Below are 20,004 nucleotides of genomic sequence, written 5' to 3' on the forward strand. Positions count from 1 at the left end.
ATGTTGATAAAAAAGTCAGTAAACTTATCATTGCAAACATGATTTATTTTAGTAAACCAGCTCTAGAAACTGACCTTCTGATTCATGTGCCTCTCATGCTCTTTGTCTTTACATGTTGATGTCAGGCAAACCTGAGATGTTATGTGAAGCATGCTACATGACTTTCATAGGCTTTTCCAATTTTTTTGATTGGATGGTTATTTTCTTTTAAAGCTTGTAACCATCAAAGTTTAAAACTCTTGTTTTAGCACAATGTTTGTGACTAGAAGGTCCTTTACTGTTGTCTGGGACACAACGGTTTATACATGCTTTACACAAATGTGATGTAGTCATGTGCGTCAACTACCTCCGAATGTGGTTAGAGTGATCAGATCAAAAAGTTTTTAGACCCCGTTTACACCTGTATTTATTGCTGTCCACTTGGGATCAGATCACCTAAAACAGATGTATACGGTTGTGCTGTGAGAGTTTTACACATTACTTGTTGGTTGAACTGGGTCCGGGTGGGTGGCACATCATAGATATCCTGGGTGGGTGGCAGATGTCTAGGGACATCATATTCATCTTGTTCATTTTTCCCTGTGTCATACACATATACTTGGCCAACCCGCGTGGGAACAACCACCTGAGTGAGAGAAAGAGAGAGAGATGGTAATGTAATTGCATGGGTCTGAGTGAATTAATAACAAATTTTAGATTTGCTCTAGGCATATTTGGAGATGAGATTGCTCACAGAGACTATGGAGGCTAAAGACTCCTATTAGAAGCTTTAAAATCTGCCCTGGTGGTGCCATTCACACCAAGTTAACAGACACTACTGCAACAAATCTGGGGTCCTGAAAGGTCACTGTGGGAATAAGGACTGACCTTTTGTCTGCCTGTTTACCTTCTGTCTTATGCTTCTGGGATTTTTTCAACCATGTGAGCATGGGAAATGAAAACAAACTATGACCCCATATTTGTACAATGCCAGAGACATAATTCCAATCACAACATACAAATCCAATACACTCAGATGGGCTGTTCAGGGATGTGGAATTTCAGAACAATAGTGGCATTCTCGGCTTTGCATTACTCAATGGCTGTTGTATATGCAACTAGTGCATGCTTTCAGAATATTGATGTTTGTTGGATGCAGTATAAAATGTATAGGAAATTTGATTGGATGAGCTGCGTTTAAAGCCATTGCAAATTAACTGACATCTATGGGTAGTTGACATGAAATACTTCTGAAAATTTGACATGCAATGTGAATTCCTATACTCCCGTCTAAAACAATTTTAAACAGCATTTTGCTCAATATTCTATAATTATTATACATGCAGTTTTAATGACTTCATGTTAATTGACAGACTACATGGATTATTTGTACTTTTAAAAATTTGTCACCGCAGGACCATTTAAAATGAATTAGTGGAGGCAAAAAGGTGATTATAAATGGTAAAAAAAAAAAAAAAATATTCAATTTCCTTTATGTTTGTGAAGTTATGCGACTTCGCACATCAGTTGAATTCTATATTAATGCCATAAGTTACTTGTCAATTTAAACATTTAATTAGCTAATTACCGGTATTGTTTGGTGAAAGGATTATTTGTTTTAATTATTTTAATTAATAATATTTTATTAATAATATTTATTATTATTATATGTATTTATTAGATTATTTATTAATATATATATATATATATATATATATATATATATATATATATATATATATATATATATTTTTTATTTTGTACATATAATTATTTATTATACACTGGTGTCTTTTATCGTTATTTTTTATTTATTTATTTTTTTTATTGCTGTTTTCATCTATATAAAAGCAATTAGCCATTTAAGGCCATGCGTTGATTTAAAAAATGCGTGTGCAGCACTGAAACACAAGATCTTAAGTGATTTATTGCTTAAGTATATTAGTAATGCACTCTGCCCTCTGTCAATGCACTGTAAAACAAATATTCACTCCTTAATGATTGAAAAATATAAATGCACTGGGCAATATTGGTTTGTGTGCACTGGTGATATGTGTACTGTGATGGTTCTTCATTCAGTTTTCATTATTCCCTGCAGACTCTACTGGCCACTAACTGGCCCTCACTCATAACACTGGGTTAATGAGATTAGTTGTGCTTTCATTCTTTTTCTCCCTTTCTTTCCCTATCAGTTTGCACCAGCCAGTGTATAGGAATGCACTGTGCCAGCCTTGCGTATAGGCGTCACCTCTCGCATACTAAACAAAAGATACTCACATAATGAATACACAATAACACACACAGAGATTGGTTAAAGTCACAGAATCATGTCAGCAGTGTTCATATTTTCACAGATTTTTGTTTTAGTCTTTTGACGAAAATGTCCTTTAAAATTAGTCAATATTTCGTCATCTCATATTCATTAGTTTTAGTCAGTTTTAGTCAGATGAAAATGACATAATTTTAGTCAATGAAAATAAAATCTTTTAGTTGACGACGATGTGCACAATGGACAAAAAAGTGTGTCAGACTGTAACAGATCAAACTTTAATCAAATATTCAAACATTTAGGGAAAACATTTTCTTTGAATGCTCTTGGGAAGCTATTTCCAGTCATGAAAGTGCAGCTTCTATCTACTTGAATGGGGAAATATCGAAATTTAAAAAAAGATTATGATCAAAGAACATATTTTGCTGAGCGTGTCATGTATGAAAAGGTGCAATGCAAATAAAAAAAGAAACAAGATGCTAATGAAAATCCCAGAGATCCTGTATTAATATTTACTCTCCCACTCACACAGGCTGTCACTTAAGATGTGACACCCCTGCTAACCATCCAATTAAGCCGTTCTCATTAAAGAAAGCTGGCAATCTGTCACTACTAATTCTCATCTCTTTCTCTCTCACTCTCTCTTTCTTTCTCTAACTCTTCTTCTCTCCCACCCTCTGCCTTACTCTTGCCCCTTTTTCAAAATGGAAGGGCAAAATCGATGATAAATTCCTTCCCATTTTATGTCGGTGAGGTAAAAGTGTTATATTGGTGTGATAAATTGGAGAAACCCTGTGACCCATTGACCACCCCTTCTCTATTCCCAGAACATTCACACACACACACACACACACACACACACACACACACACACACACACACACACACACACACACACACACACGACCAACCGACCTCTCTCTCTGCTATAGACATTGCTGTGTTAACTGGGTGCATTCTCCACGGCCCTGTACACACTTTCACACACATTAGGACTGCTCTGCTGGTGTTTCATCTGACATATCCACATGTACACGACCGTGGGTACCTGACACACTCTATCTATCTCAAGAGATTTACATGATTGTTTTTCCACACCCTGGCCCTTTAATACTGCACAACCTGCATTTAGCCAATGCCCTCTTGAAGCTGCTTTGTGTTTAGCCTTAAGTAAAAGTCACTCCATCCCGCTGAGAGCCTCTGAAGGGCCAGGAGTAAATTACATTGATCAATAATCGGAATTATCAATGAGCGCTGCTAGGGGAACGGGGATGGGCACATATGGTGGACTGCCATCATCCAGCCCTCTTCAATACAGCTGAAAGGGTTTGATCATAGAGGATGGGTTTGTCAGAGGCTCCAGCTGTCACAACAATCCCTGGGGGGCAGGGTTGAGTGCTTGTAATGATGATGTCACAAAGAGCAAAAACACTCCCTGGTGTGGACGGAAACAATAGGGGAGCAATGAACGTCTGACTACATTGCCCCTCTCCATGACAGCTGGCCAAAATTCACAACCACAGCACCTACATGGCCATTAGGTTTAGCCCTGAAGAGTGGGACAGATTGCAGAGGCTGCTTTACAAAAGCCCCTGTACCCCCTGCTGCAGCGAAGAGCTATGACCTTCTTACCTAAGCTGACACAGTGACACATGCCATCACTCTAAAGAGCATAGCCAAAGTCTCCCGAAGACATTCCAGACAGGCCTGGCTACTTGGACCATGGATCTTGCTCATTTTACTCCATGCTTTCCAGCTATGGATGAAGACCCGCAGCTGAGCCGATTTGATAGGGTCATGATAATATTAAAGGAATAGTTCATGTAGAAATGAAGACTCTATCATCATTTACTCACCCTCCAGTCTTGCGAAATCTGCATGGCTTTCTTTCTTCCGTGGAAAACAAAATAGATTATTTAAAGCAAAAAACCCAAGCTGCTTTTCCATATAATTAAAGTTAATGATGATCTCTGTAAATAATGTCTTCAATTTCAGTCTTTCACTCACAGAAAGCTATTGTATGGCTTCAGAAGACTTGGAATATAATGCTCAAGTCATATGGAGCTTAGCGGCCTCTGGTCCCCATCCATTTTCATTGTATGGAAGAGAGCAGCTTGGACATTCTGCTAAACATCTTCTTCCGTGTTCAACGGAAGAAAGTCACACGGGTTTGTAACCTATACATGAGGGTGAGTAAATGATGACAGAATTTTCATATTTGGGTGAACTATACCTTTAATGGCTTTATGTATGCTTGAAATTAAACACTAGCTTTATCCCTGACCAAAATGATTTCTTAATTTGTATTCAGTGCTTTTGAGCTTTTTCACAAAGCTTTGTCTACTTCTGCGCTCAACGGTACACATTCTTTGGACTCTTGCTCTTAATGCTGAGATATTCTGCCCAAGCTCTTTAAATTCCCTTGTAATCTTTTTTCACACACTCTCTGTTTTCTTTTTTCTTTCAAATGTTGCAGGTCAGAGGTAAGTGCATTACCTCAACTCACGACAACAATAATTATTAATTGGTCCCACTTTATATTAGGTGTCTTTAACTATTAGGTACTAACATTAAAATACATACAATACAATGTATTTATTGTGTACCTACATGCTGTTGTGTAAAATTCACAAATTTCACAAGATTCATATTTGTTGCTACTGAGGTTGGGGTAAGGGTAGGTTTAAGAGTAGGGGTAGGATTAGGGTTTAGGGTAAGGGTTAGGGGTAAGGTTAACAGTGTAACTACAGATGTAATTAAATGCAGGTACTTTAAATGTTAGTACAATGAAAATGCAAAACTGTAGTGAATAGAGTAATCTGATAAACATAATTCCACCCAGTCTCACATTCCACACAGTCCATTCATTTCACAATGCTTTTTCCCCTCTTCAAAAGGGCTATCCGACCTTTTCTAAAACACATTCACAGTGTCTAACATTTCCCTAAAATGTTTTTAATTCAAGGCTGTTTTAGTCTAGTAATGTTAAACAGTAAAGTTGGCCCAAGCTTGGCTTTGAATCAATGCAGTTTCTATGCCATGAATAACTCAGTCCAGAGGCCTGGAACACAATGAGGGGGCAAAGTCCAAACACTGAAGGGCTTCCACATAACTTCACACACTATATTCACACACACTTTATGAGAGTGGCCGTGTATAAGAATTCCCCCCATAGCCCCTTACCGCTGCTCTCATCTTGGCCATCTGTGTAGCAAGCTGTTCTCTTCACTGTGTGCGGCCGTAGACGGGGGTGCAGGTCAGGGTTCTGTGTGTGTGTATGTGTGTTGGCACGATATTGGCTTTAGTTTACCCCATTTTGTCTTGTTTTTTCTGAGTTTATGTTGTATTTAGGTCATTTTGAGTAGCAAACATTATAGGTGTGTGGTCTTCTTTTCATGAAAGAAATTATACAATGGCCCCATAAGTATTTGGACACTTTTGGATCCTTAAGTCACACTTAAATATGTATTCATTTCATTGCATTAGATAACAGAATATGACACCAAGTGGCATCTACAAGCAAATGATACTAAAGCTTTTCTCAGAACTTAGTGAACCATTTTTGCCTTTGGGCTGGGCGATTTATTGAATATTCACAATATTATCGCGATAATTTGGCTGACTATATAAAATTAAGCAATATCGTGAATATCGCAATGATTTTCATGTTTTTTTATTTTTTATTTGGCCATTAAGTTTAATAAAATGCGCATCAGTAGACTAATTTTACTATCCTTCTGGGCAGCATAAATAATCAAAATAATACCAAAATGGCAATATGGTCATATGTGACTTTAAAATTGCAATTGGCTGCGATAAAAGACAGATAAACATGGTCTGTGTGTGCTTCAGAATGGATGACAGGCTGTTCTGTGCACGAGCAGATCACATGAAATTTGAGCCATTTTAGAGCAAATACATAATTATCGAGATATATATCGTCAATAGGCTAAAAAATATCGCGATTAAAATTTTTGAAGCCATATCGCACAGCCCTCGAACAGTGTTTTTATATGAACTGCAGCAGTGCATTTTGCATCATATCATTAATAAGATGAACAAACTATTAATGTATGAATCAAACTCAGATGAAAAAGAGTTTCTTTTCCATGCATCGTTTTTTATTATATCCATGTATGTGGTTACAGATGAATCATATAGCACAGTGAAATCCCTCACAGAATCTTTAACTTCTCCTCTGTCTTGCCTGCACTCGACTCCATTACCACAAAGGAGACGGATGATGTGAGTTTCACTGACACAGTCTTCACTCCTATTGGTTGTCGCCCCTCATTTGCATCAAGTTAAACTTTTCTCAACTTTGTCATGCCATTCGCCACGCCCACATCTAGTTGCAAGAGGTCACTGTCGCTTGTGTCGCCGGTAGTCACCAGCTGTCATTGACAATAAATGAGATGAGGTCACTTTGTCGCTGGAAGTCGCTGCATGTGTGTACGGGGCTTTACACACACTCTCAGTGTGTTAACTTGCATTTAATCTGATTTAAGTGTCCTCTCCAGGCCTGTCTACCTCTACTAAGTCCATGTCATTGATGAATGTTTCCACCTCAGGGCTCTTGCTCCAAGCATTTTATTAAAGGGTGTATCTGTGTCTGCAATAATGCCCTAAATAGGAGTGCTGTCATGCCTGATTTTGTGCCACACATGCCGTGGTGAAAGATGTCCATCACTGAAATGAGGCTACAGCTGTGAGTATGGTAACAGGACTGTGAAGAGCTCAGCTGGGCTCTCTGATGGTGTGATGTGGGTGCCAGTGGGGCTGCATATGGACCATAGATACACACAGGCGTTATCCCACAGAGAACAGCCTCCCTTGGGCACATCTGCAAATGTACTGGGGGAATTGTTTTGCCCAAATCCCTTTGAGATGGGATCGGAGGTCCACTTTTGAGTCTTATGTAAACTTGCGTGGTCTCTTTTTGTGGATCATTTTATGTAAGAGCTTTTCATATCATAGAGCAGTGCATAAACTTGAAATGCTATTCAGCTGTGAAATCTTCAATGCCATGGCAAAATAAATTATATTTTAGTCAAGTTCTGAGCTTTCAGTCTGAATTGAATGTGAAGAGATAAAAAGGTATAGACACCTTATATAAAACAATATATAGACAACAAATCAATTACAAATTACTCTACTGAGCCGGTTCTTTGAATGAATCGGTCAGGAAGACTCACAAAATCACAAATCAATGGTTTGAATCAGTCGATGAATAAATTAATTCTTGTTTCTTTTGTCCTCTGAAATTTTTTGGAAATATGTTTTTAGAAGCAGAACAAGCACGATAACCACTTTAAGCAACATTACAACCCAGAAGAGACTGTCTGTCCCTCACATCCATTTTCATTCCCATCAAAAATCAAATATGTTGCTTCTATGAATAAGGTCTATTATGGGGAAAAACAGAATTCTGTAAGAAGCGCATCTTAAATGTGCATCCAGTCCCACAGATTATGCCAGTTAAAAACTAAAAGTTAAAGTGAACATGGCTGTTAAGTGACCCAGATCAGAAGATATATCCCCTGAAACAGTAACAGCCATAGGAGAAAAAGTGCCAAGAACCAGAATGAGACCAAAAAAAGTAATGGGGAGTGAGGATTTATAGCCCATATACTCGGCTGAGGAATTCATCAGTGGCTAATTAGCTGCACACTTGTGAATGTGAACTTTGCTTGGGGCCAGAACAATGTGGCATGTGCCTCGTGTGAGGGTATGTGATGAGATGGCTGGTGAGCTCCTAGAGACAGACAGGCCCCTGGAACTAATCCACACAGATCTGTGGTAACAGCCCCCAAAAGCCCCCTGACACATGTCCCACATTATTGTCATAGCTATCTATCTATCTATCTATCTATCTATTAAGCAAACTTCAAAATCAAAAGTAACAGTCAGTACCTGGTGTGGCCACCAGCTGGATTAAGTACTGCAGTGCATCTCCTCCTCATGGACTGCACCAGATTTGCCAGTTCTTGCTGTGAGATGTTAACCCACTCTTCCACCAAGGCACTTGCAAGTTCCCGGACATTTCTGTGGGGAATGGCCCTAGCCCTCACCCTCCGATCCAACAGGTCCCAGACGTGCTCAATGGGATTGAGATCCATTCTCTTCGCTGGCCATGGCAGAACACTGACATTCCTGTCTTACAGGAAATCATGCACAGACCAAGTAGTATGGCTGGTGGCATTGTCATGCTGGAGGGTCATGTCAAGATAAGCCTGCAGGAAGGGTACCACATGAGGGAGGAGGATGTCTTCCCTGTAACGCACATCGTTGAGATTGTCTGCAATGCTCCGATGATGCTGTGACACACCGCCCCAGACCATGACGGACCCTCCACTTCCAAACCGATCCTGCTCCAGAGTACAGGCCTTGGTGTAACGCTCATTCTTTCGATGATAAACTCGAGTCCGACCATCACCCCTGGTGAGACAAAACCGCGACTCGTCAGTGAAGAGCACTTTTTGCCAGTCCTATCTGGTCCAGCGAAGATGGGTTTGTGCCCATAGGCGACGTTGTTGCTGGTGATGTCTGGTAAGGACCTGCCTTACAACAGGCCTACAAGACCTCAGTCCAGCCTCTCTCAGCCTATTGCAGACAGTCTGAGCACTGATGGAGGGATTGTGCATTCCTGGTGTAACTCGGGCAGCTGTTGTTGCCATCCTGTACCTGTCCGCAGGTGTGATATTCGGATGTACTGATCCTGTGCAGGTGTTGTTACACGTGGTCTGCCACTGCGAGGATGACCAGCTGTCCTTCCTGTCTCTCTGTAGCGCCATCTTTGGCATCTCACAGTACGGACATTGCAATTTATTTCCCTGGCCACATCTGCAGTCCTCATGCCTCCATGCAGCATGCCTAAGGCACATTCAGGCAGATGAGCAGGGACCCTGGGCATCTTTCTTTTGGTGTTTTCAGAGTCAGTAGAAAGGTCTCTTTAGTGTCCTATGTTTTTATAACTGTGACCTTAATTGCCTACCTCTGTAAGCTGTTAGTGTCTTAATGACCGTTCCACAGGTGCATGTTCATTAATCGTTTATGTTTCATTGAACAAGCATGAAAAAAAAATAAATAAATAAATAAATATATATATATATATATATATATATATATATATATATATATATATATATATATATATATATATACACACACACACACACACACACACACTCTACCGGTCAAAAGTTTTGAAACACCCATTCTATATTATAATTGTTTTTTTTTTCTTCATCAAAACTGTGGAATAACATAAATGGAACTATGGGAATTATGTTGTGACTAAACAAAATCCAAAATAAATCAAAACTGTGTTATATTTTAGCATCTTCAAAGTAGTCCCCCTTTGCCTAGAATTTGCAGACATGTACTCTTGACATTTTCTCAACCAACTTCTTGAGGTATCACCCTGGGATGCTTTTTAAACAGTATTGAAGGAGTTCCCATCTATGTTGGGCACTTATTGGCTGCTTTTCTTTATTATTTGGTCCAAGTCATCAATTTCAAAAACTTTTTTTTATTTTTTTTTATTACATTTTTCAAATGTTTAAGCATATGCCTTCAGATCAAAAGATTTTAAGATCATGAGAAACATTTCAGGCAAGTGTTTCAAAACTTTTGACCGGTAGTGTATGTAAACTCAACAAAAAAAGAAACGTCCCTTTTTCAGGACATTGTATTTTAAAGATAATTTTGTAAAAATCCAAATAACTTTACATATCTTTATCGTAAAGGGTTTAAACAATTACATATATATATATATATATATATATATACTGTATATACACACATACACACAATATACTGGCCCAACAGAAGAGAGGAGATAGAAAATCACTTGTTTGGCTGGTGTAAGCCATCTTTATCAGCTCATTTGGCTGACTGAACACAATGATTGATATTCATTATTAAAATTTTAGTGAGGACCATTAATAAGCAAAATACTGAAAACACGCATTCTTTCTCCTTGTTTTATTTGTTGGTTTGTTTGTCATGGAATTCTTCCCTTTCTTTTAGTACAAACAATTTACCTGTGGTATGCTTTAATAGCATTTATTCAAAACAGCTCAAGATATTGCTTTGCTGTCTTTCTGTTTTTTGCATCTCCTTTCTTGGTTTCATCTTGTGGCTTTCTCTCTTTCCTTTCTGATGCTTCTTGCACGAGTGTATAACTGAGACAGCATATGTGCAAACCACTGCGCACACACACACACACACACACACACATACACACACACACACTTCCTCTCCTCCTGCTCTCCTGGCAACACAACACAACACAACACTCTGGCCTGTCCGCTGCACCTATTAATAAGTCTGAGATGAGAGTGTCTCCTTGGAGACCACACCGTCCCTGTGGCCAGTGATCAAAGGTTAGCCAATGCCTGAGACTACTGTGTGCATTTGAGGAAGTTGAAAAGAAATACTGTATCATTCAGGATATTTCGCTATGAGCAAGCTTTTAAAGGCATAGGTCACTTAAAGTGAAAACTCTGTCATTATTTACTCACCCTCCTGTCTTTCCAAACTTAAATGCTGTTTTTTTTTTCTTCAGTGGAACACAAAAGGAAAATTTTTGAAGAATGTTCATGCAACTCTTTTCCAATAAATGACAAAAAACACCAAAAAGTAGACTATATTACAATCAGATTGTTTACTGATAATCTTCCCTTTGAGTGAGCTGCTACCTGTGAACCGCTGTGATCACATCATTGTGGCTTTAGAAGACTTGGCACACAATATAGCACACAAGTTAATATAGACTACTTTATGGTGCTTATTTGGTGTTGATTTTTTTATATTTATTAAAAAAAATACTTGTTTGTGTTCAGCAGAAGAAAGAAAGTCATACACATCTGGGATGGCATGAGTAAATAATGTGTTTTAATTTTTGGGTGAACTATCCCTTTAACAACCATGGTCATATGATCTGTGATTCTTCAAAATAGCTTCTGTTTTTGTTCCTCAGAAGAAAGTATTATGGGTTTAAGCAAAATGTGAAATGTCAAGCACACATTTTGCAGTGAATAATAAATACAAATTGAAACATTAAAATAAATTAAAATAAAATCAATATAGCCTACAAACAGGTGAAATGATAAGACATGTTTATGATAAGACACTGTTATTTAGTTAAATAATAATAAAATAACTAGATAGTAAAGTTTGAAGACAAACTTTATGTTGGCTTGACAAAGCCTTGTCTGAAAGTTTAAAATAGTTTGAAGAGTTGGAAGTTTGAAGGTCTTACAGTCAGACAGACAGAAGGAACATCATACAGATAAACAGCCAGCTGCAAGAAGTCCTATGCAACCCTACCCCTTGCTTGTTTTTCTGAATGGAAAATTCGTTGCTAGGGTAAACCCATTTGGTTGCTAGGCAGTTATCAAGGTGACACTGAAAAGGCTCCTTGCTACCCTGAGTCAAATGAACAAAACCAGAAGTCTCTACAATGTTCTGGTGCAGAGATATGTGATTTGTTACTTGGTTTCTAGGGTAACCCTACCTGGTTGCTAGGCAGTTACCAAGGTGATACTCACAATGCTCCTTGCTACCCTGAGTCCAATGAATGAAACCCAAAGTCTCTACGATGTTCTGGTTCAGAGATATGTCATTTGTTACATGGTTGCTAGGATAACCCTATCTGGTTGCTAGGCAGTTACAGGTGATACTCAAAAGGCTCCTTGCTAGCCTGAGTCAAATGAACTAAACCAGAAGTCTCTACAATGTTCTGGTGCAGAGATATGTGATTTGTTACTTGGTTGCTAGGTTAACCTCATCTGGTTGCTAGGCAGTTACCAAGGTGATACTAACAATGCTCCTTGCTAGCCTGAGTCAAATGAACTAAACCAGAAGTCTCTACAATGTTCTGGTGCAGAGCTATGTGATTTGTTACTTGGTTGCTAGGGTAACCTCATCTGGTTGCTAGGCAGTTACCAAGGTGATACTAACAATACTCCTTGCTAGCCTGAGTCAAATGAACAAAACCAGAAGTCTCTACAATGTCGTGTTGCTGAGATATGTGATTTGTTACTTGGTTGCTAGGGTAACCCCATCTGGTTGCTAGGCAGTTACCAAGGTGATACTCAAAAGGCTCTTTGCTACCCTGAGTCCAATGTACGAAACCAGAAGTGTCTACGATGTTCTGGTGTAGAGATATATGTTTTGTTACTTGGTCGCTAGGCAGTTTCCAGGGTGATACTAACAAGGCTGCTTGCTGGCCTGAGTCATTCGAGCCAACAATGAAGTCTCTATGATATTCTGATCCGGAGATATCCATCTAAGCTCATTTTAATGGAAGTCAATGGGTTTTGGTTGCTAGGGTGCACTAAATGGTTGCTAGAGTGTGGCTAAGTATTGTCCAGCATGACATATAAAGGCTCCTTGCTGGTCTGAGTCAAATAAGCCAAAGTTGAAGTCTCTACGATGTTGTGGTGCAGAGATATGTGTTTTGCTATATGGTTGCTAGGGTAAGTCCATCTGGTTGCTAGGAAGTAATCAGGGTGATCCTAAAAAGGCTGCTTGCTGGACTGAGTGAATTGAGTCAAATCTGAAGACTCTATGACATTCTGATCAGCAGATATCCATCTAAGCCATTTTGAATGGCAGTCAATGGGTTTTGGTTGCTAAGGTGCACTAAATGGTTGCTAGGTTGTATGCAGTTGCTAGGGTGTTAAAGTGATTGAGTGAAAGAAAGAATAAAAAGAGTGGAGTGATGGAAAGATAGAAAAGAGAGTGATGGAGTGATAGATAGAAAGTATGAGTGGTGGAGTGATAGTAAGTAGATTGAATCCTCTAAAGGAGTTATTACAGGGAAAAGATTTCACACCTTGAATGGGAGTCAATTTAAAATCAGTCCTGTTTGGAAGTCCGATACGGGAATACCGGAAGTCCGATCAGTTAGAAAAGAGACAGCAATCCGAGTCAGACCAGTCTGAAGGTCTGTGGCAAGTTTGGTGTTTGTAGCTTGAAAGCTCTAGGAAGAGATACTGTTTAAATTTTGGCTCAGAAGGAGAAGAAGAAGAAGCTTAAATAGTAGATCAGTATGTTGGCTTTGTCAAGCCAACATAATAATAATGTTAAATTTATATTGCACCTTACCAGAGGTAGCACAGCTTAAAGAAGAAGAAGAAGGAAAAAAAAGACGGAACATTTTTCAGTTTCTTCATTTTACATAAGGAGGAATATTCCATTTAAACCTTTATGGAGCATTTAAACTTTTTTTGGAATAAAGTCTTAACCAGATAATTTCCTTAATCGCTGATGTGGACTTAAATGTGGTCAACTTTAAAAGACAGATAGACAACTCTGACGTGAAATCATCACTTCAGGTCAGGAATTTAACATCATGCTCAGGTTTAGTCTATAAATGACTAAAAACTTTATCCTTGTGCCTCTTGGATAATCAGTCATTCGAATATTTCTTATATTATTCGGATGAATCTGTTATTCGTTTTGAAGTCATTATTCGTGCCTTTCCGAATAAGGTATTCGGCTTCGGGCACATCTTTAGCAGAGATGGTTTAAATGGTCACCACTGAGTTAAGCCTGAGGTGTTAGAGTTAGCTTTTCACGAGCCAAATAAAATCTGACACCGAGCTTTCTTTAAACCTACTCATATGTGCATACATGAACATAAACAGCATGATGAACAACACAGCAACACATAGTGAGCAAAGGTTGTATGCACTCTTCAGCGGAAGACATACGGTGTATGTGTGAAGATGAAGTAAATGAGTTTGCAGCTCCATTAGGCCCCCTGTTCTAGTCCTTTCAACTCCCTGCAGTACAAAGTGAACCCAGTGGCCTCCTGTGATATTCCAGCCCTTTGATGATGGCCACTGGAGCACAAATAAAGGCTCGCAGTTGATGTGCTGTTTATGCTGAAGGGCCCGCACTGGGTCCAGTCTCCCCTCCTCTTCTCTGCTGCTGGCAATGTTGGGACGTTAATGACAGGACACAGTCTGCATCTCTGCATGAGAACCCAAAACCTTCTCTAGTGGCTCCACCCGCCACCACTGCTCAGGGTACTGGGTCCCTTGTAAATCTCTCCCATTGCTTGGTTTTTCTCTCTCACAGTTTTTTCTCTGTTGCCTTCAGCTGTCAATCATCTGTTCTCTTGCCCGGCACACACTGTCAGAGCAGAAAATGAGACCACAGCAGGTAATGGAGGAGAGCCTGGCAGGAAGAGTCTTTTTTTTTTTTTTCAGACACACACACACACACACACACACACACACACACACACACACACACACACACACACACACACACACACACACACACTGTCCTCTTTACTCTCTGTAGAGCAGTGGCTGTGCAGCCTTGTTAACTGACAGTGTTGCATGTTGAAGGTTACAAGACGCAAATACCCCCCACTGGTCTTGACCTGGTGAAGATCTCCAGAGTCTGGACACAAGTAGGAACAAGTCCGGCCTAAAGGTAAAACAGCCAAATGGACACATAATAGCTGTGTTCCAAAATCTAGTGAGCTGCCTTCTAAGGGGCTAAACATGCGCTTGATGCTTATCTTTGACCGTTGCACCATATCTTGCCTTTTTTTCAGTGCTTTGTTTTAGACACTGTGTCAAGTTTAAAGAACTTCAAACAATAAAAAATGGCAACCAAGTCAAGTTTCATTCCTAGGAAGGAAACTTACTGACTGGGCATCAATACGGTCTTTGTCTTGATGAACCTGTGTTCTGTTCCTTGGGGACATTAAAAAAATTAAAGCTAAAAGCTTTTTTTTTTTAAATAATTGTATTATCCTCCCTGAGGTCCAATGATAATGTTATAAAAGTTTTTTTGCTCCAGAACATTAGTAATACAGTATATGATAATTTCCCACCCTGTTTTTGGCCCTCTGTCTAAAATGCTCCGTTTTGGCCTAAGAACCTCCTTAAAACTTACGTACGTAACGTAAATGCCCACTGTTATAATTGGCTAACATCATGCAGCCCCTCAAATTCAGCAAACTCAATCGAAAGAGAATGAACCTCGACATTATAAAACAAAATTGTAGGGTTTACACATAACATACATCCAACACATTGCATCTGAATATATTAAACTGTTCATCTCAAGCACAACTGTTAACTCAGGGCACATATAAACTATCAAACAGTCATGACATTTGAAATATTCATGAATGAATCTGTTTACTTATGTTTTTGAAGTGTTTTTAACTGCCCCATCTTTCAATAACAGTTCCTTTGCAAAGCTTGAATCGTATTTTGACTGTTCACAGGCAAACCATGCTGACATGAGCCGGAAAAAAACCCGAACACGTCATAATCCAAAGAATGGTGAAATTACACACACATACTGAAGGCACACATTGCCGAAAACACACTGTAGCAGTCAAAAGACGTCCATTGTCCCTCGTCAAAGATATCCATCATCAAAGACGTCCTATGTTTAAGTACACCAACAATTAAAAATAGCGCAGATGGGCAAAAGAATGCATCCATGACAGAGGCAGCAGCTGAATGAGAGAATTGCTTCTCCCTTTCAGAGCTGTAACTTGACACTGCGTCTTTTAAAAGCATCGAGATACATGGCAGCGGTCAAAGAGTCTGTGTAGTTAATGCTTATATACAAAATAATTAAAAATAGTCCAGATGGGTCCCCTTTGATGTTATGTTTGGAATAGTTAGCTGCACAAGGCCTGCCATCTTGACTTGAATTGTGCACCAGTGGGTGACACCAAGGGTGCAATGACGCATGTTGTAGGATGTGTAAATAGAAATGAGCAATGTTTTGTGATGTCACAAACAGACAGATTTCCAAACAAGACGTTTCAGCAGGGTGGCAACTATAAATGCTCTTTTTAGACTGTGGAGGAAGTTTTGAGTTCTGAAATTTACATATGTTTTTATAGTACAGTTACCTCTTATATGTCAAAATATCAAGGAAAATTTGATTCTCCATTTCATGACCGCTTTAAAGCTTGACCTTCTGTATAATCTGCTTTGAAATTTGTGAAAAGTGCTATCTATATATATATATATATATATATATATTATTATCCCCCTTTCTCCCAATTTAGAATGCCCAATTCCCACTACTAAGTAGGTCCTCGTGGTGGCACGGTTACCTCAATCCAGGTGGCGGAGGATAAGTCTCAGTTGCCTCCGCTTCTGAGACTGTCAATCTGTGCATCTTATCACTTGGCTCGTTGTGCATGACACCGTGGAGACTCTGCATGTGGAGGCTCATGCTACTCTCCGCGATCCACGCACAAATTACCATGCGCCCCATTGAGAGCGAGAACCACTAATTGCGATCATGAGGAGGTTACCCCATGAGGTTACCCCATGTGACTCTACCCTCCCTAGCAACCGGGCCAATTTGGTTGCTTAGGAGACCTGGCTGGAGTCACTCAGCAAACCCTGGATTCGAACTTGCTACTCCATGTGTGGTAGTCAGCGTCAATACTCGCTGAGCTACTCAGGCCCCTGAAAGGTGCTATATAAATAAAGATGACCTGACTTGACTTGTTCCATTCATTGCAAGGTTTCTAGCTCTTTTTTTTTAACACAAGAACACATTCAGTCTGAACGGCCCCCAAGGCAGCATCCTAACTCATAAACCTCATAAGTGACTGTTTTGAAACACTCTACACTAGGGCTAAAACAATTAGTCGACGTTATCGAAATTGTCGAAAAAAAACTCGTTGTTGAATAGTCGTTTGATCTCATTTAGCGTAACATGAGATCAGATATGAAACTAATGATGCCACACGAGAGCAGCACTGCAGCTCCGCCTGACTGAGGAGAGGAAGAAGACACAGCTTGCAGTCCATATGCACTCCAAACTTTCCAAACACTTCAGGTGATGTAGATCGCAAAGTATGAGGAAATTATACAAAAATACAAAATAAGTAAATACGGAAGCACTCCCGTTGTGAAATACAACGGAGCCGGAGCTGCCATTCCACTGAAGCAAAACTTGCCTGTCAGAGCATCTTTAAAGGAAACACCTCACCGTTATATCTTTAATGCATCCTTTATTAAAGTTCAAATAATTAGGAAGCAGGTCATGTAAATCAATATAAACTCTGAAACTGGCATATCTCTGTGCGGTCAGCGCTGCTTCTATGAGTCGTGTGAAGTGACCCGATCTAAGGGGGAGAGACTGAAACTGCACCCGGCTGATGTACACTGGTGTGGGCACGCTTACTCCAGTTAGATTATAACGTGATGGCTCGCCACGAAGTGAATCATAATACATATGTGTTGTGGTGTGTATCTTATTGTGAAGAAAATTGGCGATATGCAGCTCTATTAAGAAGAGAGAGTTTGTTTTTTGAGAGTTAAATATGGATCGATGTGAACAAAAAGGTGAGAGGGTGGTCTTCACCCATTATCTGCACTGCAAATAAATACTTGTTGATTTGTTGTTGTTTTGGCTTGTTTTCCAATATAAATATCTAATACTCCTTTAAAACAATGTACATTTACTTTAGCAGCCATACTGCAGAAGAATTTTTTTATCTGAGAATATTGAATATAATATTAAATATTTAAATGTTTTAAAATATCTAAAAAACCTTAAAACAAGATACATTTACCTGAAGCAACATATAATATATTTAGATTTGCTTTCAGAGAATAGATCTTGAATATAAGTATATTTTGACTTTACTGCACAGGCAATGAATAAACAAGTGAAAAAATACACTTATACAAAATTCACTTATATTCAAGATACATTCTCTGAAAGCAAGTCTAAATAAATTATATGTTGCTTCAAGTAAATGTATCTTGTTTTAAGGATTTTTAGATATTTTAAAATGGAAAACAAGACAAAAACTCTTGATTACAATGTGATTTTTGCAGTGAATTTTTTTTTTTACTGAAATGTTCTGTTTTTACTGTATTTTTAAAAGATGATTTTGTCCTCTTTATTATTAGTAAGCACGTTTATTACAACCTTTTAAGTCAAGGTACAAGCTGAATAGTCAGTGAAGAGCTAATGATTACTCGTTGAAATAATCGACTGAGTAGTCGAATAATCGTTCTAATAGTCGTTAGATTAGTCGATTATCAAAATGATTGTTAGTTGCGGCCCTACTCTACACAGGTAGCAACTACATGTGATAAACAAATAAAGTTTGGCATTAGCATGTTGCTAAGCTAACAATACTCTTCTAAGCATAAAAATACTTAGCATACACAAATACTGAGTAGAACATTTTTATTTTAATTACTCTATTAACACTTATTATACTTAATAACTATTTTTTATTTATACTTTTCAGTACTGAATGAAATATGTTTATCTGGCCATCACTTTCGATCGCCATCTTGGATTATTTTTTTTCCCCACTAGGCTAATCGCAATGTATTGTAGCATTATCTTCTCCATGAAGGATATATTTGATGCTACCTTAGATTTAGGTAAAAAAAAAGGTGTCTTAAGAGGCAGTATAAATGAGATACCTAATTTTTGGAACAGTATTCACGTGTAAGCCCACCTGTGAGGCTTTAAAAGGAATAGTTCACCCAAAAAATGAAGATTCTGTCATCATTTACTAACCCTCATTTTACCCATAAAAAAATAAAAAAAGATACAATGACAGTGGCTGTTGATTGAGGCTTACATTCTCCCTAACATCACATTTTGTGTTCCACAAAAGAAAGAAAAAAATCATATGGGTGTAGAACGACAAGAGGGTGAGTAAATGATGATAGGTAAATTATCCTTTTAAAATGCTGCCTCCATAGGGAGCTCACTACATTTTGGAACAGAGCAAATTTGACCAATAGCGATATGTATGTTCCACTACCTCAGCCTCCTCAGGGACAGCCGTGAGGATACAATGACATTTCAACAGAGCTCTGGAGCTCAGAGAATTATACATAAAGCACATCGGTGCACCAGATGCACAGTATGATCAGAGCTGCCCTGTCATCACACTACTTCCTGTAACTGCTGCAGCTGTAAGGGGAACACTGCATCAGAACTTTGTTTTCTCCTTCAACCTCTCTCTTTCCCTCTCTTCCTCCTGAGCCACATCACAGGAAACCTGCAGCCACTACACTGAGCCCAGACATGCTGTTTGTAATGGATGCCATGTTGTCTTCAGATCTGCTAACTGTATCACATTACTGTGTTCAGGAGACTGCTGGTAGATATTTGCTGATTCAGAGTGAGTGTGCGCAGTCTGAGGAGAGAGTAATGAGGCTTCACTGAGGCGCTGGGCCCTGGAGCAGCCAATGCTTCAGTGATGTGCTGTGCTCTGAGGCCAATATGACAGTCGCTCTTTGAAGAGCCTACAATGCACAACAGTGAGGCCCAGAAATACAAACTTAAAATCTCACACAAGCCCTGGGGAGAACTGAGATTATTTAAACAAACATTAAGAGCTCTCTATTCATTATTCTGAGTTACTACGAAAGGAAAGGACAGAGAAAGGGAGTTAGAGATAGGAGTGAGAGAGCACTTGGCAGGGATGTCCAATTCATAAAGGAATCATTTTTTTGATTCAATCGACGATCTAACCAATTTAGATATAAAAGCTCCAAGAACTTTTTTGGGGAACAGAACAATCTACAACATAATGCTAAACATAGTGATAAACAGAAGTGTTCAATTAAGCAATAAACCACTCAAGGAAGGGTTTCACAGTTAAGGGGTGTTCTAATGCGAGTGCCTTAAACCCTTTTTACCAAAGCTTCACACTCTGGAGGCAGGGAGGAGTAACTTTGGTATTCTGGAATTTGAGGGGAGAAAGAGAG

At 39.0% G+C, this 20,004-nt stretch overlaps 1 protein-coding gene across 2 annotated transcripts in view; it reads right to left on the minus strand.

Moving 5' to 3' along the window:
• LOC127455954 (breast cancer anti-estrogen resistance protein 1-like) overlaps nucleotides 1-20,004 on the minus strand; it is a 160,694-nt gene that overhangs the window by 14,883 nt on the left and 125,807 nt on the right. For both annotated transcript variants that reach the window (XM_051724166.1, XM_051724165.1), the window contains exon 3: nucleotides 482-625. In XM_051724166.1, the coding sequence (XP_051580126.1) occupies nucleotides 482-625 (144 nt within the window). The remainder of the gene's footprint in view (nucleotides 1-481; nucleotides 626-20,004) is intronic.

Source organism: Myxocyprinus asiaticus, chromosome 18 (genome assembly GCF_019703515.2).
Source record: "Myxocyprinus asiaticus isolate MX2 ecotype Aquarium Trade chromosome 18, UBuf_Myxa_2, whole genome shotgun sequence".
Classification (NCBI taxonomy): domain Eukaryota; kingdom Metazoa; phylum Chordata; class Actinopteri; order Cypriniformes; family Catostomidae; genus Myxocyprinus; species Myxocyprinus asiaticus.